Raw genomic sequence first — 24,025 nt, forward strand, 5'->3', positions numbered from 1 at the left:
AGATTAACAAGAGCGTGGGTGGCAGCCTCGAGAGAACAAGGTTCGGATAAGGGTGTTAGAAACGGAGAAAAGTGTGTAACGGAAGAGATCAAGGTGGATCGAAGGAAAGTTGTTCATATGGGATGTTTAAATCTTTGAGTTAGGTTGAGTATGGAACGGCTCTGACAGTGTTTCCGTACTATCTCCTTCTAAGCTAAATAATTTGTGTTTATTTGATGATGGAACATTAGGCCGAAGTATTCGGTGCCTGCTACGCGAATAGGATCGACATAGACTCAAGATTACCACAGCACTGAATACGGTCCACTAGATTGATCTTTGTTACTTGTTAGGTACTGGTCTGTGTGGTAAGTTCAGTAGCCGTTGCAAATTCGAAAGAAGTAGGAGTAGGATCGATGGCGTTCTGTCCGCTCCCGCCACCTCTCCAGTTTCCCCGCCAAGGGCAAGCTCTGTTCAAACTTGCGCCGCCGCAAGTTGTTCGATTTTTTTTTAAGTTGTTCGAAAAAAAAAACTTGCAGCGCCGTGCCTGTGAGAACCGCCCAATTTGATACTATTTTAAATGAACCGCCGGTCATTATCACCCAGATGAGAGTTAACACGTGCTTGCCGTAGAGCGAGCCACGTGTTATCCCACATCTAGAGACACGAATAACCGACACGTCATTCATTCAAAATAATACCAAATCCGGTAGTCCCGGTATGTGCTCCAACATACGCCCAGGATCAGCATATGCACATACCGTATACAATCGAATACATAGCCAACAATCCACAAAGAGCAGTTATATAAAAACCAGAGTTCGAGACTTAATATTACAAGTTCAACATAGGTGGGTTTAAAGCTTCACTTTACAAGCCTTGGGCTCACGCGAGTCATATTAAACAGAGATTTAGAGCTTATTGAAAATACATGCTCTCCCGAAGCTCAGCTACGATAAAACCTACTTAAGATGATGATGCCTTGCTCAAGGACATCACCACAGCAGCAACAGCCTACTCTTCCCCCGCATTAGGATCAGCGGGGTAGAAATGGCCGAACACCACTTCTGGCTCACCTGCAACTAGGTTTAGAAAGCACCCTGAGTACAAAAGGTACTCCGCAAGACTTACGCGATTAAATAAACAAGGATCATGCAAAGGCTCAAAGAAAAGCTTTAAGTTAAGTAATTATTGCATAAGCATGAGCTCTTTACACTACCACCTAGCAGAATTAATTAATCTTGCCCAACCCCAAACAATTTTAGTTGATTAAGAGAGTAAAATACTAAACAATAGATCATTAACAAGACATGATTCCAAAACCAACAATACCGAAACTCTCTAAGAGGAATTCGGCGAACCAAGAGCTTGCTCATATCCGAGAGCGCGGCAATTCGAATTGATTTAACCTTGCAAGGGTGTACTACTTTACCCACACGACGCGAGGACCATGCGACTCACCCAACCGATCACGCCGGGCAAGGGGGTACTCACGTCAACCGTTCCCAACAAGGCTCGATCATTGAACCTCACACCTAGCTTACGAGTAGAGACTTAGTTCCACCAGGGACATCTCTAAACTTTCCTACACATAAGTCCACCTGGGGACACACTAAGCCTCTCTGCATAGCCTGTAGCCACGTAGCTAGGACTGCACATCAATGATCAAGTCAAAGAAGGTAATTGGCTCATCCGTTCCATTATATTGGATATGTGGTAGCACGGAAAGGTGCTCAAGGCCGATGGCATCCACTCGGTCCTTAATCGATCCAAGCGGACTATGCCCATGTGACTTCATTCTCTAGGCCCTACCATTCCGCTCGAACCTCGCTACTACACTCCACTTATCCCAGCTTCCCAAGTGCGATCAAGGATGGATGGTAAATGTGATACTCTAACCCAATCCTTTCTTGCAAGTTATACAAGTATTCAAAGCAAAACTAAGCATCTAGTCAAATTAAGTTATTAGCTGACTAACACGTGGCAAGGACATGGTTAAACAATTCAAGGATGGCTAGTGCATCAAAGTAGGTACAAGGATGCAATACATAGATAATATATAACCCAACAGTACCCGATGAGATAGCTAACTAAATCAGATTAAATAGGTGCAAGGAAAATGCTTAGCTGCTTGCCTGGGTTAACTTCAGACTCGACCACGAACGGGACTCCGGGTTCGGGCTCCACGGACTCGGCGGGTTCCACGGGTTCGTTCTCCGACGATCCGGTCACTAAAATGCATGAATGCGATGCAAGAATTAAGAAATGATCTTAACAACACGCATAAATCATGAAACAATTTGAACAAGTAGAGAACAAAGCAAAGAACTCAAGAAAATTGGTTTTGCAGCAAAAACATTTTCCTAGACTTAACCATAAATAAAACCGTTTTCAGCTACTCTAAGCAAAATAAAACAGAAAAGGAATGCAAACTAAACTAAACAAATCCAAGAAAATTATCTTGGAAACTAGGCATCAACACAAAGCTAACAAAACTGGTTTTGCTATTTTATCACTTTCCAGCAAAAAGTTCTATACTAAACCACCTTTTGGACAGCAAGCACGAAATCGAAATAAAACCCTAACCATCAGCAAGTAATCATGTGAACAACCTGCACCACTGGAAACTACACCTCACAAGGAGTCTAACAAAATTTGGTTTGACATTTTTCTAGCAGTACACAAATAACCAAGCAATAAACTCACTTTTGCAAGATAAAACTATAGATCAATATACAGCAAAGTAACATGCAAAACAATATTTTTCCTAAGTAGATCTCAGCTAGAGGAACTCAACAAAACAAGTTTCACAATTTTTGGAGCTATACATGAATTTCTATGAATTTTGGAAGATTGCAGAAATATGGAACCTAAGAAACCCTAGCTAAAACGCTAGGTACACCCGAGGTAGCCACCCCGGCCACCGACAGGTGGGCCCAGGGAGCCGGGCGGCACCACCAGGCCGGGTCAAGGCCGAAGCCTGCCTTGACCCCGCGCCTGGGCACGCCCACGCGCGCGCGTGCGCGGCGCGGTGGCGCCGGCGGACGGCGGCGCGGCGGGGCGAGGCTGGAGGAGCTCGGGGCGAGGGCGCATGGCGTGCCCTAGGTGACGGCGAAGCTCACCGGCGGCGATGCGGGCGAGGAGCGGCGGCGGACCGGTGGCGCGACGAGCAGAGGCGGCGGCGGGCGGAGGCGCTCGTCGCCGGCCCTGCAGGGGAGGGGAAGGGGCCGGGTTAGGGGTGGAACGGGTCGAGGGAAGCGAGGAGACGCTCCACCCGCGAAGAATCGACTAGGGACTCACTGTGAGCGGCGAATCGGCGGCGAGGAGGGAGCTCGGGGCGGCGGCGTCAATGGAGGAGGGGGCTAGGGTTTGGGTTGGAAGGGAACGGGGTCGACCGGGCGCGGATAAGGGCGTGGGGGAGGACGACCGTGGCACGGGACGCGAAGATGGCCGGCACGTGGCGCGGCTCACGAGGATGGCCGGCGGCGGCGACGCGTGCCGCGGCGCGCGGGAGAAAACAGAGAAGGAGAGGGAAGGGGCTGACAGGTGGGGCCCGGCGGAGGATTTTATTTTCTTTTTCCTTTTTTTTTTCCAGGGCTGTGACAACTCTCCCCCCCTTAAGAAAATCTCGTCCCGAGATTTAGGTAGACAAGAGGGGAAGGATAAAACTCGGACTAGGTTGAGGCCATATTTACCTAGACAAGATAAACATCTAAGAGATGATGCACAAAGGCAGGGATGATGTGATGTGAGACATTCCTAGGGTTTTCTTGATGGTGACTGTGTACACATATAACAATATCTGGGAAACTGAGCTTCATCAAGAAAGTGGGGGTGGTAGGGAGAAAACTTACTCATCGGAAAAGAATTCCGGGTATTCTTGACGTAATCGATCCTCACGCTCCCAAGTGGCTTCATCTTCGGAATGATTGCTCCATTGAACCTTTACAAACTTCACCATGCTACGCTTCACCTTTCTTTCATCTCGATCAAGAATGGCAATTGGATGTTCTTCGTAGGTAAGACCTGGTTGAAGATCAAGTGACTCAAGGTCGACGGCGTCAGCTGGAACACGATGGCACTGCTTCAACTGAGAGATATGAAAGACATTGTGCACTGCGGAGAGTGATTGAGGAAGTTCCAATTGATAAGCCACTGCTCCAACTTTCTTGATAATTCGAAAAGGTCCGACATAGCGTGGCGCTAATTTTCCTCTGACTTGGAAACGGCGAGTGCCCTTAAATGGAGAAACCTTGAGATAGACATAATCACCAATCTTGAGATGGAGTTCTCGGCGACGACGATCAGCATAAGTTTTCTGACGAGATTGAGCAATGCGAAGATTCTCACGGATAATTCTGACTTGATCCTCAGCATCTTTTACCAAGTCTGGACCATAGAAAGGCCTTTCTCCCGATTCGGACCAGTTGATCGGAGTTCTGCACCGTCTTCCATAAAGGGCTTCAAAAGGAGACATCTTGATACTTGCTTGATAACTATTGTTATAAGAAAACTCTGCGAATGGTAAGCATGTAACCCATTTCTTCTCATAGATTAGAGCACAGGCTCGAAGCATGTCTTCTAAGACTTGATTCACTCTCTCGGCTTGACCGTCGGTTTGAGGATGATAAGCAGTACTATAAGTGAGATCGGTTCCCATCGCTTCATGAAGACTTCTCCAAAAGTGAGCAACAAACTGAGGACCGCGGTCAGAGACAATTTTCTTAGGAACACCATGAAGACAGACAATGCGAGTGAGATATAACTCTGCATATTGCTTGGCATGATAAGTAGTCTTCACTGGAAGAAAATGAGCAGACTTTGTCAATCGATCCACAATTACCCATATAGAATCATATCCTTGAGAAGACCTAGGTAATCCAGTGATGAAATCCATTCCAATTTCTTCCCATTTCCATGATGGGATAGGTAAGGGCTGAAGAGTACCAGCTGGTTTAAGATGCTCGGCTTTAACTCTTTGACAAACATCACACTCAGAGACGTACCGAGCGATTTCTCGCTTCATGCGAGTCCACCAAAATCTTTGCTTGAGATCTTGATACATTTTTGTACTACCTGGGTGAATGGAAAATTGAGAACTGTGGGCTTCATCAAGGATAATTCGCCTGAGCTTATAATCCTTTGGCACCACAATTCGCTTCCCAAAGAATATAACTCCTTGATCATCAGTAGAGAAACACCGAGCTTTGCCCTCCCTCATTAATTCCTGAATTCGAGCCATACCTTTATTCTTCTTTTGGACTTCCTTAATTTGATCATAAAGATCAGATCGGACTGTAAGAGTAGCAAGATAACCTTCTTTGACCATAGAAATTCCGAGTTTCCGAAGATCATCACAGAGAGTATGCACAGGAGAAGCTATGGTCAAGCAGTTGCATTGAGCCTTCCGACTTAGTGCATCAGCGACGACATTTGCCTTACCAGGATGATAGTGCACTTCCATATCATAATCCTTGATCAGTTCAAGCCATCGACGTTGCCTCATGTTTAGATCAGATTGAGTGAAAATGTACTTGAGACTTTTGTGATCAGTATAGATGTTGCAATGATTACCAAGCAGATAATGACGCCATATCTTTAGAGCATGGACAACAGCCGCAAGCTCTAAATCATGGGTAGGATAATTTTCTTCATGCCGCTTGAGTTGACGAGAAGCATAGGCCACTACTCGGCCTTCTTGCATAAGAACACAACCAAGACCGATGCGAGAAGCATCGCAATAAACATCGAAACTCTTGGAAATATCTGGCTGAGCAAGAACTGGAGCAGTAGTGAGGCGATCCTTAAAGGTTTGAAAGGCTTCTTCACAGGCTGGGGACCACTCAAACTTGACCCCATTTTTCAATAACTCGGTCATAGGCTTCGCAATTTTAGAGAAGTTCTCTATGAACCGGCGGTAATATCCCGCAAGTCCCAGAAAACTCCGAACCTCATGGACATTCTGTGGCTGCTTCCAATCCAGAACATCTTGCACCTTACTAGGATCTACAGCAATACCATCCTTGGAGAGGACGTGACCAAGAAAAGATACTTCCTCAAGCCAAAACTCACATTTGCTAAACTTGGCATAAAGATGATGCTCTCTAAGCTTTTGGAGAACGATATGAATATGACGAGCATGATCTTCTTTGGTCTTAGAATAAATGAGTATATCATCAATGAAGATGATCACAAAGACATCAAGTTCCTCCATGAAGATGCTATTCATCAGATACATGAAATAAGCCGGTGCATTGGTGAGGCCGAAAGACATGACAGTGAATTCATAGAGACCATATCTAGTAGAGAAAGCCGTTTTCGGAATGTCTTCAATTCGAATTTTGATTTGATGATAACCCAACCTTAAATCAATCTTAGAAAAATAACGAGCTCCAAAGAGTTGATCAAACAAGATATCAATCCGTGGAAGAGGATATTTGTTCTTGACAGTGACTTCGTTTAACGGACGGTAATCAACACACAACCGTAAACTATCATCTTTCTTCTTCACAAAAAGAGCCGGGCATCCCCAAGGAGAGGAGCTCGGACGAATGAAACCCTTGTCCAATAAAGTCTTGAGTTGTTTCTTCAATTCTTTCAACTCATGGGGAGGCATTCGGTAAGGCTGTCTAGAGATAGGAGCAGTTCCGGGCTTGAGCTCTATGACGAACTCCACCTCACGATCAGGAGGCATACCCGGTAATTCTTCTGGGAAGACATCCGGATACTCACAAACCACGGGAATATCTTCCAACGTCGTGGTTTTGGTACCCGCCAAGGCATATAAACAAGATTCCACCTTGGCAAGGGACAGTACAACTCTACTCCCAGAAGGGTGCAAAAGATCAACGGCGCGGGGCCCACATTTAATAACTCCGTCATGCTTACTCAACCAATTCATCCCAAGAATCACATCTAACTCTAGCTTGTCTAGAATGAGAAAATTGGCTCGAAAGGTAACTCCCCCAATGAGAATTGGAACCTCACTAGCAAAGTGTTTGGCAATGATTTTCCCACCCGGTGATTCTATATGGTATGGCACTTGTAGGTTTTGCATCTCAAGCTTGTTATGCAGCATAAATTTCTTGCTGATGAAAGAAAAAGTTGCTCCAGAATCAAAAAGAACCATAGCAGGGTGGGAATTGGTTAGGAGCGTACCCATGAGTACTTCAGCATTCTCCGGAATTTCTTCAGCGGTGGTGTAGTTAAGACGGCCACGTTTAGGAGCTTGTTGTGGCTTAGCTTCTTGACGCTGTGCTTGAGGCAGAGGAGTATTGGGCCTAGGTGCATTGAAGGCACCACCACGCCTCGGAGAGGGGCAGTCCCTAGAGATGTGGCCTAAGCCACCACAATTGAAGCACGGACCCTTTGCGGTCACACCTGGGTTGTTCCAATAAGCACTGACCGGCCTAGGAGCTTGTCCTTGAGGAGGTTGAGGGTGACGCACAATCCACATAGGACGTGGAGCTTGAGCACCCGGCGCCCGAGGTGGAAAAGGAGAAGGCCCCAGACGTGGACGTGAGGAGCTACCGCCTGCTGAGGTAGGAGCAGGACGCTTGTTCTTTGCTTCCAGATTCTTCATCTTGTGCTCGGCTCTAATGGCAATATTCACCAAGTCATTGAAGTCTTCAAACTTGGTAGTAGAGAGCTTGTCTTGCAACTCTGCAGAGAGCCCATCATACAGGCGTTCTTGCTTCTTGGCATCGGTGGCCACTTCTTCAGGTGCATATTGGGAGAGAGTGTTGAAGGCATTGACATAGGCCATCACATCACGACCTCCTTGAGTAAGATTCAGAAACTCCTTCTTCTTGATGTCCATGATACCCTTGGGAATATGGAAGGAGCGAAAAGCTGTGCGGAACTCCTCCCATGTGAAGCGGTAGTTGGCAGGGTGAGATGCCTTGAAGTTCCGCCACCAAGCCCCAGGGGCATCATGAAGTTGATGAGCAGCAAAGAGAACCTTCTCATGGGGCTCACACTCAATAAGATCAAGCTTCTCTTCAATCACATTGAGCCAGAAATCGGCATCCAGAGGATCTTTGGAGCCACGGAAGATAGGCGGGTTGGTGCGGAAGAAATCTCCGAACCTGTTCACTTGAGGCTCAGCTCTTGGACCATTATTGCCGGGATTGCCCAACTGATTGACTAGGTGTGCCATGAGTTCAGTTTGTCGGGCCAGGACGTCCGCGAGGTTTGGGTGAACTGGAGGATTAGGAAGGGGATCCTCGTTGTTGCGGTGGTTATTACCACCCGAACCACTGGCACCATCCCTTTCATTTCCCGAACGCAACACCATCCTGCTAATAAACAAAACGGTTAGCGGTCAGGAATGAAAGATAGAGGATGATACACAAAGGCAGGGTGGAAAGACAATGTGTAGATAAAAATCTAACACATGATCAACACCGGAATAGCAACTCTAAGAAATAGAGCAGATTTGGTCCACTAAGATTAGCAAGAACGAGATCAGCGAAAACTAGACCACGACACACTAGATTAGTTAGATGCAGGTTTGAAAACCACAAGAAAATATGCATGCATGCGAGGTATGAATGCAACATGACGTCTCCTCACAGCGTGAGCACGCCTTAACGTTCTAACACTCACTTACGATCCGCAACAACCGCATTGTCCAACAGCGCTACAACCCACCTACTAGCGCTCAGGACAATGGGTGATTCCCACCTTCTCAACTCCGGTAAAAAGGCTCAAAAGGTTTCCAGCAGGTGAAAGGGTTTTCCTACGCTACCGCTACTCATGCAGACAAGAGAGGTTAAGCATATCTTAATTAAACAAGTGAAGCATTAAGGAAGAAATAGCTCTAAGACCAAGGAAGAAAGGTAGCAACCAGCCTTAAGTTCAAAGTTTTAGCAAAAGTAAACATTAGTGCAAGTGATCAAATTTTATTTAACTCTCAACCCACTAAGCAAATTTTAGGTTCACTTCATGGAAACTCAGCTCTGATACCCGTTGTGAGAACCGCCCAATTTGATACTATTTTAAATGAACCGCCGGTCATTATCACCCAGATGAGAGTTAACACGTGCTTGCCGTAGAGCGAGCCACGTGTTATCCCACATCTAGAGACACGAATAACCGACACGTCATTCATTCAAAATAATACCAAATCCGGTAGTCCCGGTATGTGCTCCAACATACGCCCAGGATCAGCATATGCACATACCGTATACAATCGAATACATAGCCAACAATCCACAAAGAGCAGTTATATAAAAACCAGAGTTCGAGACTTAATATTACAAGTTCAACATAGGTGGGTTTAAAGCTTCACTTTACAAGCCTTGGGCTCACGCGAGTCATATTAAACAGAGATTTAGAGCTTATTGAAAATACATGCTCTCCCGAAGCTCAGCTACGATAAAACCTACTTAAGATGATGATGCCTTGCTCAAGGACATCACCACAGCAGCAACAGCCTACTCTTCCCCCGCATTAGGATCAGCGGGGTAGAAATGGCCGAACACCACTTCTGGCTCACCTGCAACTAGGTTTAGAAAGCACCCTGAGTACAAAAGGTACTCCGCAAGACTTACGCGATTAAATAAACAAGGATCATGCAAAGGCTCAAAGAAAAGCTTTAAGTTAAGTAATTATTGCATAAGCATGAGCTCTTTACACTACCACCTAGCAGAATTAATTAATCTTGCCCAACCCCAAACAATTTTAGTTGATTAAGAGAGTAAAATACTAAACAATAGATCATTAACAAGACATGATTCCAAAACCAACAATACCGAAACTCTCTAAGAGGAATTCGGCGAACCAAGAGCTTGCTCATATCCGAGAGCGCGGCAATTCGAATTGATTTAACCTTGCAAGGGTGTACTACTTTACCCACACGACGCGAGGACCATGCGACTCACCCAACCGATCACGCCGGGCAAGGGGGTACTCACGTCAACCGTTCCCAACAAGGCTCGATCATTGAACCTCACACCTAGCTTACGAGTAGAGACTTAGTTCCACCAGGGACATCTCTAAACTTTCCTACACATAAGTCCACCTGGGGACACACTAAGCCTCTCTGCATAGCCTGTAGCCACGTAGCTAGGACTGCACATCAATGATCAAGTCAAAGAAGGTAATTGGCTCATCCGTTCCATTATATTGGATATGTGGTAGCACGGAAAGGTGCTCAAGGCCGATGGCATCCACTCGGTCCTTAATCGATCCAAGCGGACTATGCCCATGTGACTTCATTCTCTAGGCCCTACCATTCCGCTCGAACCTCGCTACTACACTCCACTTATCCCAGCTTCCCAAGTGCGATCAAGGATGGATGGTAAATGTGATACTCTAACCCAATCCTTTCTTGCAAGTTATACAAGTATTCAAAGCAAAACTAAGCATCTAGTCAAATTAAGTTATTAGCTGACTAACACGTGGCAAGGACATGGTTAAACAATTCAAGGATGGCTAGTGCATCAAAGTAGGTACAAGGATGCAATACATAGATAATATATAACCCAACAGTACCCGATGAGATAGCTAACTAAATCAGATTAAATAGGTGCAAGGAAAATGCTTAGCTGCTTGCCTGGGTTAACTTCAGACTCGACCACGAACGGGACTCCGGGTTCGGGCTCCACGGACTCGGCGGGTTCCACGGGTTCGTTCTCCGACGATCCGGTCACTAAAATGCATGAATGCGATGCAAGAATTAAGAAATGATCTTAACAACACGCATAAATCATGAAACAATTTGAACAAGTAGAGAACAAAGCAAAGAACTCAAGAAAATTGGTTTTGCAGCAAAAACATTTTCCTAGACTTAACCATAAATAAAACCGTTTTCAGCTACTCTAAGCAAAATAAAACAGAAAAGGAATGCAAACTAAACTAAACAAATCCAAGAAAATTATCTTGGAAACTAGGCATCAACACAAAGCTAACAAAACTGGTTTTGCTATTTTATCACTTTCCAGCAAAAAGTTCTATACTAAACCACCTTTTGGACAGCAAGCACGAAATCGAAATAAAACCCTAACCATCAGCAAGTAATCATGTGAACAACCTGCACCACTGGAAACTACACCTCACAAGGAGTCTAACAAAATTTGGTTTGACATTTTTCTAGCAGTACACAAATAACCAAGCAATAAACTCACTTTTGCAAGATAAAACTATAGATCAATATACAGCAAAGTAACATGCAAAACAATATTTTTCCTAAGTAGATCTCAGCTAGAGGAACTCAACAAAACAAGTTTCACAATTTTTGGAGCTATACATGAATTTCTATGAATTTTGGAAGATTGCAGAAATATGGAACCTAAGAAACCCTAGCTAAAACGCTAGGTACACCCGAGGTAGCCACCCCGGCCACCGACAGGTGGGCCCAGGGAGCCGGGCGGCACCACCAGGCCGGGTCAAGGCCGAAGCCTGCCTTGACCCCGCGCCTGGGCACGCCCACGCGCGCGCGTGCGCGGCGCGGTGGCGCCGGCGGACGGCGGCGCGGCGGGGCGAGGCTGGAGGAGCTCGGGGCGAGGGCGCATGGCGTGCCCTAGGTGACGGCGAAGCTCACCGGCGGCGATGCGGGCGAGGAGCGGCGGCGGACCGGTGGCGCGACGAGCAGAGGCGGCGGCGGGCGGAGGCGCTCGTCGCCGGCCCTGCAGGGGAGGGGAAGGGGCCGGGTTAGGGGTGGAACGGGTCGAGGGAAGCGAGGAGACGCTCCACCCGCGAAGAATCGACTAGGGACTCACTGTGAGCGGCGAATCGGCGGCGAGGAGGGAGCTCGGGGCGGCGGCGTCAATGGAGGAGGGGGCTAGGGTTTGGGTTGGAAGGGAACGGGGTCGACCGGGCGCGGATAAGGGCGTGGGGGAGGACGACCGTGGCACGGGACGCGAAGATGGCCGGCACGTGGCGCGGCTCACGAGGATGGCCGGCGGCGGCGACGCGTGCCGCGGCGCGCGGGAGAAAACAGAGAAGGAGAGGGAAGGGGCTGACAGGTGGGGCCCGGCGGAGGATTTTATTTTCTTTTTCCTTTTTTTTTTCCAGGGCTGTGACAGTGCCGACATGCTCTTATTTTGGAAGCTCCTGTGAAAAATTGAAAGGACATACCGCCTTGTTTGGAGAAAAGGATTCAACAATTCAAGTCAACAGAGTTGCACACATGAATGATTATAGCAGGACATTTGACCGTCCAAGCCTCGGAGTTCAGACCATAGTTTCTTCTGACTGGTATAACACCTTGTTTCCTCCAAGTTCAGAGTTCGACTACCACAAGCTGCGTTCGACCTGAATGTACCAGGTCCTGATCCCTGAGCAAATCGGTGCCGTTTCTCGAAGAAATAACCCATGAAGAATCTGACAGAAATGTATTTCAGGGGGTGTTTAGTTGGTGAAAAAATTTGGATTTGGCTACTATAGCACGTTTCGTTGTTATTTGACAACTAATATCCAATCATGAATTAATTAGTATTGTTAGATTCATCCCGTAGAAATTAGTTAGACTATGTAATTAGTTATTTTTTTCAACTACATTTAATGTTTCATACATGTGTCCGAAATTTCGATGTGACGGATACAGAGTATTTTTTTTAGAACTAAACGCAGCCTCAAGAGAAGAAGAATCTGACAGAAACTACTCTGAAGGGCGGCCCTGGACTGACCACTGAAACAGCACTATGCAATCGCAGGGTAATAACCACCACTTTTCCACAATTGACAGCTGCATACATCTATCCAATCATGAACAAGAAACACGCACCAGAACATCCACCAGATGAACGCCCATATGAATATCACCGTTTGCTTGCCATAACCATGATATCCCACTGACGTAGGGTCAGGTTGTCCTAAACCCCTATAACTCGCACGCCACACAGGATGATAGAACAAGTTCTACTTACATATGTACCTATATAAATTAGCCTCCTCAGCATCCAGCAAGCGGCTGCGAGCCTCTTAAAAAAGCACACAGCACTAGACGCCCAGGGCTCAGCACTAGACGAAGCACACCCATAAACAATTGGCTGATGAGCCCTGCGTCACTTCACATGGGAGTCGTAGGCATCGAAGACAGATTCTGGGATGACAGTGGGCAACTTGTCTATGTACATGAAGAGTCGTCTTAGGTTCTCTCTTCGGACCGTCGCCATGTCGACGATGTCCCTGTTATCCGTGTATATCCATAGATCAGCAGAGTTTACCCTCTTGAGGCTGTCGCGGCAGAACGGACAGGACTGGGATCTTGACCTCCTACAGCAATACCATAACAGGCTTAGACCAACACATATTATATAATCGAAGAAAGAAGAAATTCACTGAAAGAATCTGAAAGTTATAATTGTAGGCTAGATTGTGATGGGCAGATTGACACTAACAAACCACATACTAATTCTGCATTGACACATTACTAGGACACACAAAGAAGGGCAATTGTCCTTATTTAGCTTGATGTAACGTTACAGGCCTATTTGGTTACTAACTATATTTGTCACACCTAAATTTAGTGTAAAGAAATCAATGGGAGAATCAGAAAGATATCGAACTTTTTAGGCTAGATAGTGACCATCAGATTGACACTAATAAACCACATGCTAATTCTGCACTGAAATATTTTTTTTGGGCATTCTGCACTGAAATATTAGCACACACAAACACACAAAAGAATGACATTGCCCTTATTTGGCTTCATGGAACATTTCCAACAAAAGAACACTTTCAGCAGGCATAAAGATGAATGCTAATTCTTCAAGCATCAGGGAACAAAAATTTTTCTTTTCTGTCCAATTATTAATATTATAAGCCAATAGCCAGGTCCCTAGCCCCAGGTAAACTACGACTCATAAATTCACCAAAAAAGAGAAGGCCTTTTGCCCTTCATATAAATTTATTTAGGTTTTGTCTTGTTTCTAAATAACAAAAGCAGGATACGACATATTGACATGGTATGTTCTAACTTGCAAGAAAACAAGCTGAGTGAACGACTCACGGAAAACACTCTAGAATCACCAAATCATAAGAACAACATCAGGCAAATAGACTAGTTGCAAGAAATTTTGGTGTCAGTTCAGTCCTTTGTGTCCTTAAATCCAGAACTAACCAAGAGAAGTCCAACACACATGGGTCTGGGTCTCCTGTACACATCACCACACAATGTTGTTCCAAACTTGCTGCCTATCTGTTTTTTTTTTTAAGTAAAGGCTGCCCATCTAGTTACAGAAATAAATTGCTCTCTATCTACCTTTTGGCTGCCTTGCGCTTTGTCAATACTAGTATTGCCATTTTATTTCTTGTAATCTACACTAGCTGATTATTGTCCAAGTCTGCAGTATTCATTCCTGATTTCAGGTCTCATAGCAAAATGTATGCTGAAAAGAATTGGGGAAAAAAGTAGGGATGAAGTGAACAGTAAGGTTTCTAGTTCTTCCTCAAAACTCTACTTCTGATGCATAGACTGTAGGATTACGACCATTACAGGCTGAGTGACTAAACATCATCAAAGAGCAAGAATGGCAGCTGATATTAATTGGCTGTAAAAGAAATCTGTTGCAAGATTTTTCCACTACAGTTTGTTGCCCGGCTAATCTGATGTCAAGACAAAAACAGACAGCAGCTGGCTAAGCAAAGTTGCAGTTGGGGTCATGATTTAGAACTAAAAGTTCATAAGGGTCAATGATCCTGTAATGTAGCAGGGAGCTCAGGGCAAGCAAGAAATGACCATGAAGCTATCTACCAAGTAGCCAGATAAACAAAATGACACTTCTTTTCAGTTTGGTACTAATTCACATATTGATGACACATCCAGCTTATATACATATGTATCTAAGCACTATTGCAATACAAAAGCAATTATTTCACATACTGAAGGCATGACATTTCACTAAGCAGGCAAAAACACTTTATTGTCATAAGAACAGAATAACTAAAATATTCCAAAAGACTTCAGAAATGGGAGTGCAAATTTGTACCAGTCACGATAGCATTTAATGCACATAGCATGGCTACAAGTTGGAAGAACAACTTTGGTGTTTATCTCCATACATATGCCACATTCCTCCTCTATATTATCGTCAATCTCTGATGTCACCATTTTCGGATCCTCATCCCGTTTTTTATACCTCTCTATACATATTGCTTTCTGTTTCTTACCCTCTACTTCATTGATTCCTTCATGTAGTTGCATCAAAGAAGGAAATATGACAGCTGCCAAAACCAACAAGACCTAATGAACAAGCAATTAAAGATAATAATGGTGCAAAGCAAATGTTGTTCAAAAGAACCCGAAAGATATGCACTATACCATAAAATTCCCTGATGCTTGCTTTTCTTTCATGAGTAGACATGGTGGTTGTCCCATCAGCATAAACCTGCACAGTTAATATATTTTTTAATGTTAACCTAATAAGTACTAACTCACCATAAAAATGGACAGAAACTTGGTTCCAAGACAGAAGTGCTGGCCAACCTTATAAATTAGAATCCTCAACAGCCCAAGTGCACCAGCAAGGCTGCAATCTGTCCACTGGACAAGAAAAAGGAAAACATGGGCAGCAGGGCAATATGCCATTCTCATCTGAAGGGTGGCGCCATCATATTCCCTCCGAAATTCAGAAGCACTGCATTTTTACAAACAAAATTATTAGCAATGAATTGTCTGGAAGGTACCAAAGTCATGGCTAAACCTAAATCATGACTTGCCAGACCAACTAATATGCTCATACGGATAGGGTGGCAAACAAAGCATGAACCATAGTTCAATTCACGATTAAATATTTGCCCTCCTGGTATCTTGTGGACAACAAATTCCATCACAAATCCCAAAGGACTTCAAAAATAATGATGGTGATAGTGAAGAGCCACTGAGTTTCCCCAAGCAAATCGACAAGGAATTTCATGATGGCAATTCCCAATGCTATAAAAAAGGTCTTCAAGGCCTAAAGACAATTTGGCCAACCAGCAGAACCGCATCACACACCAGCAAGAGATATTCCATGATGGCAATTCAAAATGCTATAGCCATGCATCACTGATAAAGGAGATTTGGAGATAAAAATAGCAGATTTGCTGACATTTGTCAGCGTGAGAAGCTACCAACAGAAAACTCAAGCCGTTCACGCATTACTAATAATACCCCAACTATAACTAAAGTGGTATATGTACATAGCATGAAAGTCGAAACCAAAAGGGAATCTTATTCTAGGTGTCACAATCAAGAACGTAGCATATCTAATATACCTATTATGATAGGGACCAATGAACCAAGGTGACAAGCTGCATCCCACCACATGGTCTAACTGCTAATTTTGTTCTTAAAATAACTCATTCCACTCAAGACCTCAATTAACACAGATATTTTGTTCTTGAATTTTTTTAACGCAGCAATTTTGTTTTTTTTTCTAAAAAATAACACGGCAATTAGGGGTAAGATATACTAGTAGTACCTACCAACACGCTCAGCTGGAGCTGAAGAGCGATCCGTGAATAGCATACGATAAGAAAGATGAGCTCACTACTCACAGCGAGTTGGCGTGCTGGATGTCGGCCTCGAGCACCTTGAGCGAGTCCCTGAACGACCTGCCCATGAAGACCTCCTCCGGAAAGCACACCAACTCCACCGCCGCGCCGCCGCGACCATCCAAATCCCGACCTCCTCCCCTGCTCTCGCCGCTCAAAGCCTCCCCCAAACCCTAGCGCCTCCCGATCCGCGCGCAAAAAACCCCAATCGCTCCACGGGCTCGCGCGGCTGAAATGGCAGTGGTTAGCGGCGAGGCCATTTAAAGCTCACGCCCTCTCGCTTTCATCCCGTCGGGTGCCTTGCGTGCACGGGAGGGAGCGCGGGGGAGCTCAACAGTGACGGCACAGCCCCACTGACGCGTGGGGGATGGTCTCGCGGACCCACCCGTCGGTGAGATTCGGTAGTGTGGGGTGGGGTCACGGAAGGTTGCCACGTACGTTTCTGGAAGGTGCGGTGTGGTCTCTAGCCTTGTCCGTTTTGGTTTCGTCCCAACCCCGGCTGGAAAGTCCTCATACTACGAGCCAAGTACACGTAATCATGCTGTACGGGGATAATTTGTGTAAGATAATCAGGCGTTTATACTGTATACGAATGACTATAGACCACTATTACTGGAGTAACTGAGTGATAGTAGGAAGTACGATTTCCTCCTGCTTCTTTTGGTGTTCTTTGGAACGATAAAATTGACGCGATGGTTGCAGCCGGATCCTCCATGGACTGAGATTGTCATCAGTTGATAATTTGTGATTCAGACAAGACTTTATTTAAAACAGCTGCTGGATGGTTCGTACGCAACATGTCCGTTGACTGCTGAATGCATGACTAACAATGATCCGAGGATTAGTTTCTAGCTAGTGGAGTTGCACGAGTTCGTGTAAAGGAGATAATGTGAAAGACAAGTAAAGCGACATGCACGAAGCATGATGGAATCATGAGAGCTGTCTGCTTCTTTCAGTGAAAACCCTCTCTTTCTTTCTTTCAACCACCCGGCTCAATTGCCAGCTGAGCAGATTACCAAACGCCAGTACATGATAACAAATAATGGACAGTTAATTCAGATAACACATCATGGATTCCACGGACCACGGTTCGACGCCCAAAGCCTTGGCGAAATGGGGTCAGGGGAAAACAGCCGATCGTGTAGCGTCCTGATCGGTAGATCGATACAGTTTTGACCTATATATATCACAACAATAGTTTAAGCTCAACAACAAGATAGGATTCTTCAACATCAGGCTTTAAATCGGCCTCATCAGGCTGCTTCTATCTTGATTCCGCCTCTTTTATTGCACGGATAAGATGGGTGATGCGGTACTGGAGCTTCTCGTTCTCCATGATTAGCTTCTTGTTCTACAAGGTTCATGAGACGAGTTGTGGTTATACAGATGTCAACAGTTGTATGATGGCGACAGTTTGAAGCAAAAGGGATTGATTACCTTCTCTTTTTCGGTCAGGCATTCTGCACTAACTGTGTCTAGCTTTGACTGAAGATCTTTCATGGCAGAAGAACTTGTCTCCGATCCGTTGTTCAGGCCATCTAGTAAATCATGTAAAGAAGGAAATAAACACCTCCTCTGACCTCTCTCATGAACAGGAGCACGCATGGAACAGCAAACCATATCAATTTACCTTTGTTGTATAGCAAGGCTTCCAGCTTTGCTATGCGTATCTGCGGAACAAAAGGGGACAACCATAAATTTAGGAAAGATAACTTCAAGACAACCACCTGTACAAACTAAGCATTCGTGCAGCCATTCTGACCAAACATGATAAGGTTGCCACAGGCTTCCATGTGGCTGGTCAATACATCACATCGCAATGACTTTTGATAAAGAACCGTAAGAGACAGCAGCCCACAAAGTACACCGTAAACCAGTAGTTATCCACAGACCATGGCTAGCGAGGTAGCCGGGTAGGTGACATTGCAATTAAAGAACAAATGGTCCATGGTAGCCCCTAGCCTGGCAGGTAATACTGCAGTGCAAAAACATGCTAGGTTGCTAGTTACTAAGTTAGGCGCGCTTGTGTTGGCAGTATGGGTGGCTTGTGTGGCAGTATGGGCGGAAGGTCTTCAAAGCAGTACTACATGGAAAGGAACAAGATTTTTTTTAGAACAAAAACAAGCAAACAAAATCAAAGAGGTATGTGCCCAGGCCAGGAAAGGTCAAAACAATGTTATTTGATGGTCTCAAAAGAGCTTTGTTTCCCCCACTTAATCTTCTATCGCTCTTGAGGCCACGCCTACCGTGATCATAGATTTGTGTTGGAAATCCAGCGCTTTCTCTCTTTCCAAGCATTCCAAATCAGGAGGATAGCAAGGAAATGACCAAAGATCATTCACGTTTTTTGAGGGTTATCATTCCAAGTTCAAGTAACATTTGACTTTATCCACAGCTAGAAGCCTGGGGGTCACATTCACTGCTTGTAGGTTCAAGCAAATTAAGAGCAAACTTTATGTCTCGCAATATTGTGGTCTCTGCTTGCTCAGATAGCCCATGGTTCATGGAAACAAACGATACATCGACTACTATGCACTATGAATCTATGCAATGACATAGGAATGATAGTTGGGAGTTCTGAATCATTTATTTGGGTTCACATATATCTGGAAGCGCAATCTATGGTCTGAGGGATTAGATTCTGAATATAAATAGCACAAAAATACATCTAAAAAACCGCGTAGGTAATTTGCTGGCAATTCCCCAACAATCCGTTTTATTTGCTCCAGAGTGTACTCCAGCAGATAAACCCTTCCCGATGACTTTTCCCCTGTAAAATTCATGGATAAAAAATCTGGCACCCGGAACACAGAGACCGTTAGTTTCGAAACCAAACCCACAACTGCCTCGAACTTCAGAAGACCTACCGGATTGCTGTCGATTGAGGGTTGCCTAACAGAAACCGCCGAGAATCAGAGAGGAGCTAGGAGACAAGCGAGCGAACCTCAGCCTCGCAGGCTCTTTCCTGGAAGGGCTTGAGAGCCTCGTCCAGCGCCGCCGTCGCGCTGCCGTCGTCCGCCGCCATGCTCGCCGCCGGTCGCCTGAACCCCTCGCGTGCCCTCGGATTCGGATCAGTCTTCCAGGTTCCAGCTGGTCAAGTGATTTCAGTGGGTCGATTTTTTTATTCAGACGAAGGCCATGTTTGGTTTAGGTGTGTAAAAGTTTTGATGAGAGAGAAATGATGTTTTGACCACTAATTAGGGGTATTAAATAAAGTCTAATTATAAAATTACCTCCACAACTATGGTACTGTAGCAGTTGCTCTAGCTAATGAGGCTTTTGACCGCACGATTAGAAGATGATTGAGTGCAATTACTGTAGCATCACTGTAGCCAATTATGATGAAACTTGGCTCATTAGATTCGTCTCGAAAAGTTACATCCATTCCTAAAAAGGTTTTGCAAATAAACTTCGTTTAGTACTTCATGCATGCATTCATCCAAACATGGCCGAACTGGGGGAGCGGATGGACAGGCCAGTAGGCCACAGGCCTATTTGTGCTACTCCTACAAGCCCATCAGGCTTGCTCCAACGGAGGCCTGTAAAGCGCCCCCACCCCACGTATGGGGAGTTCTGGAGGAAAATCCGATTCAACGGTTCCCCCAAAGTTCTCTTTATATGGGGGGAGTTGAAACTCTCCCCACATATGGAGTGAGTTCCAACTCCCTCTATATTTCTAATTATACCGTTTCTTCGCGATATTAATTCTGTTTGAGCCCCATAACATGATGATAATATGTATTATGACAGTACAAATACTGTATGATTTTTTAAATTTAAAAACGTTAAATAAATAGTTAGTTAATGAATGATAGTATATAGGGGGAATAGATATGGGGGAATGGCTGGAGAGAAGGAGTTATAGGGGGAGGAATCTTTTAAAAAAAAGTAATAAAATATAGTAAATAGTATGTTTGGGGGAGTTGGACGGGGGAATGGTTGGAGATATCCTGAGGCCCACCTGATCGACCACCCAGCACATCATAGGCCCATTTTGGAAGGTTGATGGCGGGGAACCGGACACCGAGACACGCAACAATGGTGACGGCAAGGGGAAATCCGGACACGCGCGAACCGGAAACCCCATCGCAAATAGCAGAGCGGCCAAAGTAAACCTAGCCCCTCCGCCGCCGACGAAGCGCGCGGCGAGGAAGATGGCGTTGTACCTGCTCTTCGAGGCGGCGTCGGGGTACGCTCTCTTCCACGCGTACGGCATCGATGAGATTGGGCAGAGCGTGGACGGACGCCGTCCGCGCCTCCGTGCTGGACCTCCAGCGTTTCGGCAAGGCCGTCAAGCTCGCCAGCTTCTCACCCTTCTCCTCCGCCGCTGACGCGCTCAACCAATGTAACGCCATCTCCGAAGGTATCGTGCTCTCTCGCCCCCGCCTGCTCGAAACCCCTGCTCATAGCTTGTTTCCGATCCCATTACTCCCCGACCCGACTGAATTTTGAGCGGTGTGTGGACTGTGCAGGGATCATGACCGACGAGCCGAGGAACTTCCTCGAGCTCAACCTGCCCTAGGTAAAAGAGGGGAAGAAAGCGAAGTACAGTCTCGGTGTCATGGAGCCCAAGATTGGGTCTCACATCTCAGAGGCCACGGGTATCCCCTGCCAGAGCAACGAGTTCGTCCAGGAGCTGCTCCGAGGAGTGCGGCTGCACTTCAATCAATTCATTGACCAACTCAAGGTGATGAATTTGCTTCTAAGCTTGACATCGGTTTTGTAACCCATCCAAATATGGAGTCTCGACTCTAGAGTCTAGAGTCTAGAGTCCAGACTATCGTCAAGGGAGAACTAAATGCTGCAAGCGCTTTGTAGAGTGCTTTGCTGTACATTGGCGGGTTATTGGAGAATTTTGATTTTCTCGTTAAATTATACTTGTCTAGCTGAAAAGTATGATTTTGCACGGCTTGCGAATTATATACTACAGAGGTTACGAGCATCACTTCAGATTTAACTACTTGCTGCTTGTGCTACAAATTTTTGTTCTGGGTGTAAGTTCTGCAAGGCAGCTTGACGTAACAAATGATATCATTTTTGTTCTTGTTTGTTTACTGTCTCCGTTGGTGGTTGTTTACAGGAATCTGACCTAGGCTCAGCTAGGCCTGGGGCATAGTTATAGCAGGGCTAAGGTCAAATTCAATGTGAACCGTGTGGATAATATGGTGATTCAAGCGAACTTTCTGTTGGACACACTCTATAAGGATATCAATTCCTTCTCCATGAGAGTGAGGTAGGTCTTCCATTTCTAATCAAACTATTTACAGGTCAATATTTCTTAGATGCTGTGACAAGTTGTTCACCTCAACTTTATTTTGACACTGATAATTCTAAATATATTTGAATGACCTTAGTTCTGTTGTTTTGGTTCCGTGTGCTGCTAATGATATTCTGACCTGCAGTCATGTCATTCTGGTCTACACTGTCATGCTTCCTCATTTTAATACATGCAAGTGTCAGCGTGAAAGGGTTTCTAATATCTGCTGCTCTTTACAGAAAGCCAACTTAAGTTTTGATGCAATTAATATTAACATCTGTCATGACTTCGTCTGGAATTCTTAACTCTGGGTACTGTTGAATACAGTTTGGAGGTATCTTACAAATGTTGCCAATACATGTGCCAAAGATTGCTAAACTCATCATATGTGCATATATACTCTGTTATGTTCGTAATTGGCATTGCTACAAATCTTTTCCATTGATGATTATACAGCTATATTTTGAATATCCTGTATGATGGTGATGTTGATTTGGATGTATTGCTAACTGTAATGCAGGGAGTGGTACTCATGGCATTTCCCAGAGCTAGTTAAAATCGTTAATGACAACTACCTTTATGCTAAGGTTGCGAAGTTTGTGGTGAACAAATCTGATTTATCAGAAAATGACATTCCGGCTTTAGCAGATCTAGTTGGAGATGAGGACAAGGCGAAAGAAATTGTTGAAGCAGCAAAGGCATCTATGGGTAACATTACATCTTCAAGACTTCAACTAGTTTTGCAATAGCTGTATCTCCGTGGTAACTTTTTGCTTTTCTTTCTCTGTTATTTGAGGCCAGGATCTTTCACCAGTTGATTTGATCAATGTCCAACAGTTTGCCCAGCGGGTCATGAATCTATCTGAATACCGTAAAAAGCTCTATGAGTATTTGGTAACGAAAATGAATGATATTGCACCCAACCTAACATCTTTGATTGGTGAAGTTGTTGGAGCTCGACTAATCTCTCATGCTGGCAGTCTGTCCAATCTTGCAAAGTGCCCTGCCTCCACTCTTCAGATACTTGGTGCTGAAAAGGCGCTTTTCAGGTACCTAGAGCTGTTTATGTGTTTTTTAGCCTCTTGTTGATAGTTTGCTGCTTGAATGCTGGTATTGTGGCAAGTGTTCAAACTTTGCCCTTTACACCGCTGAATTCTTTTTTTTGGTTGCTCTCTATTTAATTGCAGAGCTCTGAAAACTCGTGGAAATACACGAAAGTATGGCCTCGTATTCCACTCATCTTTCATTGGTCGTGCATCAGCTAGGAACTAGGGCCGAATGGCTCGGTACATGGCAAACAAGTGTTCCTTTGCTTCACGCATTGATTGTTATTCAGGTCAGTTGCAGAACTTTGTTTGCAAACGTTCATATGTTGGCACCCCTTTCTGAGTTTCCTGAATGTTAAACTTTGGATACCAGAGTTGAATACATCCATTTTCGGAGAGAAACTGCATGAACAAGTTGAGTAGAGACTGGACTTCTATGACAAGGGTGTTGCACCTCGGAAGAACCTTGATGTAATGAAAGCTGCCATTGAGGGTATTACAAATGCAGTTTCAGAGGATGGTGATGGTAAGGACATACACCCTCCTTGGTCGAAACACTCAAATTCAACTCATGCTTCGTTTCAGCGTAAAAATTGTATTGAACACATTTTTGCAAATTCCTTTTACAGGAAATGATAAGAATGATGTGTCTGCTAAGAAAAGCAAGAAAAAGAAGTCTAAAGCTGAGGCTGAAGGTGAAGCAATGGACGTTGATAAGCCTGCTGCTGGAGAGGATGAACCTCAGACTGAGAAGAAGAAAAAGAAGAAGAAGAAGCACAAGCTCGAGGAGACCCAGGATGAAGAGATGGCCACCGGGGCGGCCAATGAGGATGTCAAACAAGATGAGACTCCGAAGAAGAAAAAGAAAAATAAGAACCATGCGGCATCAGAGGATGTTGAGCCTAAGACAGCCACCGAAGGGAAGAAGAAAAAGAAAAAAAATCCAAAACCGATGACAATGACATATAATTATTTGATGGCTATTTCTTGTGGCTGTTGGATAATGAAGATAATTGTCTAGGATCTTGTTCATGGCTCTACAGATTCTAATCAGGCTTAACAATTTAAGCTTCACCTGTGGTGAGGAATCACATTTTGTACCCTTGTTGAGGTTTATAACGTAGGGAGGCAATGGTGCATGGATTGAAATGGAAGAGCTACTTCGCAACCTTAATTCCTTTGGTTGATGATTGTGAGGTGCTGAATCTTGGAAATTTGGCGTTCTTTAAGGTAGCATTGCCAGTTACGATAAAAAAAACTG

At 44.9% G+C, this 24,025-nt stretch overlaps 2 protein-coding genes and 1 pseudogene across 2 annotated transcripts; 1 reads left to right on the forward strand and 2 right to left on the reverse strand.

Moving 5' to 3' along the window:
- Nucleotides 1-12,640: 12,640 nt before the first annotated feature.
- Nucleotides 12,641-16,719, reverse strand: LOC120662095 (E3 ubiquitin-protein ligase AIRP2-like). The gene is made up of 5 exons (XM_039941191.1): nt 16,465-16,719; nt 15,413-15,563; nt 15,248-15,314; nt 14,916-15,150; nt 12,641-13,200 (listed from the first exon to the last, which is right to left on the reverse strand). Exons 1-5 carry the CDS (start codon nt 16,527-16,529, stop codon nt 12,990-12,992), a joined length of 729 nt encoding a protein of 242 aa, XP_039797125.1. The 5' UTR covers nt 16,530-16,719; the 3' UTR covers nt 12,641-12,989.
- A 692-nt stretch (nt 16,720-17,411) lies between these two features.
- Nucleotides 17,412-19,589, reverse strand: LOC120662097. The gene is made up of 4 exons (XM_039941193.1): nt 19,406-19,589; nt 18,092-18,131; nt 17,899-17,999; nt 17,412-17,812 (listed from the first exon to the last, which is right to left on the reverse strand). Exons 1-4 carry the CDS (start codon nt 19,484-19,486, stop codon nt 17,726-17,728), a joined length of 309 nt encoding a protein of 102 aa, XP_039797127.1. The 5' UTR covers nt 19,487-19,589; the 3' UTR covers nt 17,412-17,725.
- Nucleotides 19,590-20,424: 835 nt separating this feature from the next.
- Nucleotides 20,425-23,932, forward strand: LOC120662098 (annotated as a pseudogene).
- The last annotated feature ends 93 nt before the right edge of the window (nt 23,933-24,025 follow it).

This window comes from Panicum virgatum, chromosome 2N (genome assembly GCF_016808335.1).
Source record: "Panicum virgatum strain AP13 chromosome 2N, P.virgatum_v5, whole genome shotgun sequence".
In the NCBI taxonomy this organism is placed as follows: Eukaryota; Viridiplantae; Streptophyta; class Magnoliopsida; order Poales; family Poaceae; genus Panicum; species Panicum virgatum.

Excerpts from the sequence above, each read along its gene's own strand:
- LOC120662095 (XM_039941191.1), bottom strand. The coding sequence starts at position 16,529 with ATGGGCAGGTCGTTCAGGGACTCGCTCAAGGTGCTCGAGGCCGACATC. Across the intron at positions 15,564-16,464 it reads ATCCAGCACGCCAACTCGCT|TGCTTCTGAATTTCGGAGGG; the intron begins GTGAGTAGTGAG and ends GTAAAAATGCAG. Across the intron at positions 15,315-15,412 it reads TGAGGATTCTAATTTATAAG|GTTTATGCTGATGGGACAAC; the intron begins GTTGGCCAGCAC and ends TTAACTGTGCAG.
- LOC120662097 (XM_039941193.1), bottom strand. The coding sequence starts at position 19,486 with ATGGCGGCGGACGACGGCAGCGCGACGGCGGCGCTGGACGAGGCTCTC. Across the intron at positions 18,132-19,405 it reads AAAGAGCCTGCGAGGCTGAG|ATACGCATAGCAAAGCTGGA; the intron begins GTTCGCTCGCTT and ends TTTGTTCCGCAG. Across the intron at positions 17,813-17,898 it reads GCCTGACCGAAAAAGAGAAG|AACAAGAAGCTAATCATGGA; the intron begins GTAATCAATCCC and ends TGAACCTTGTAG.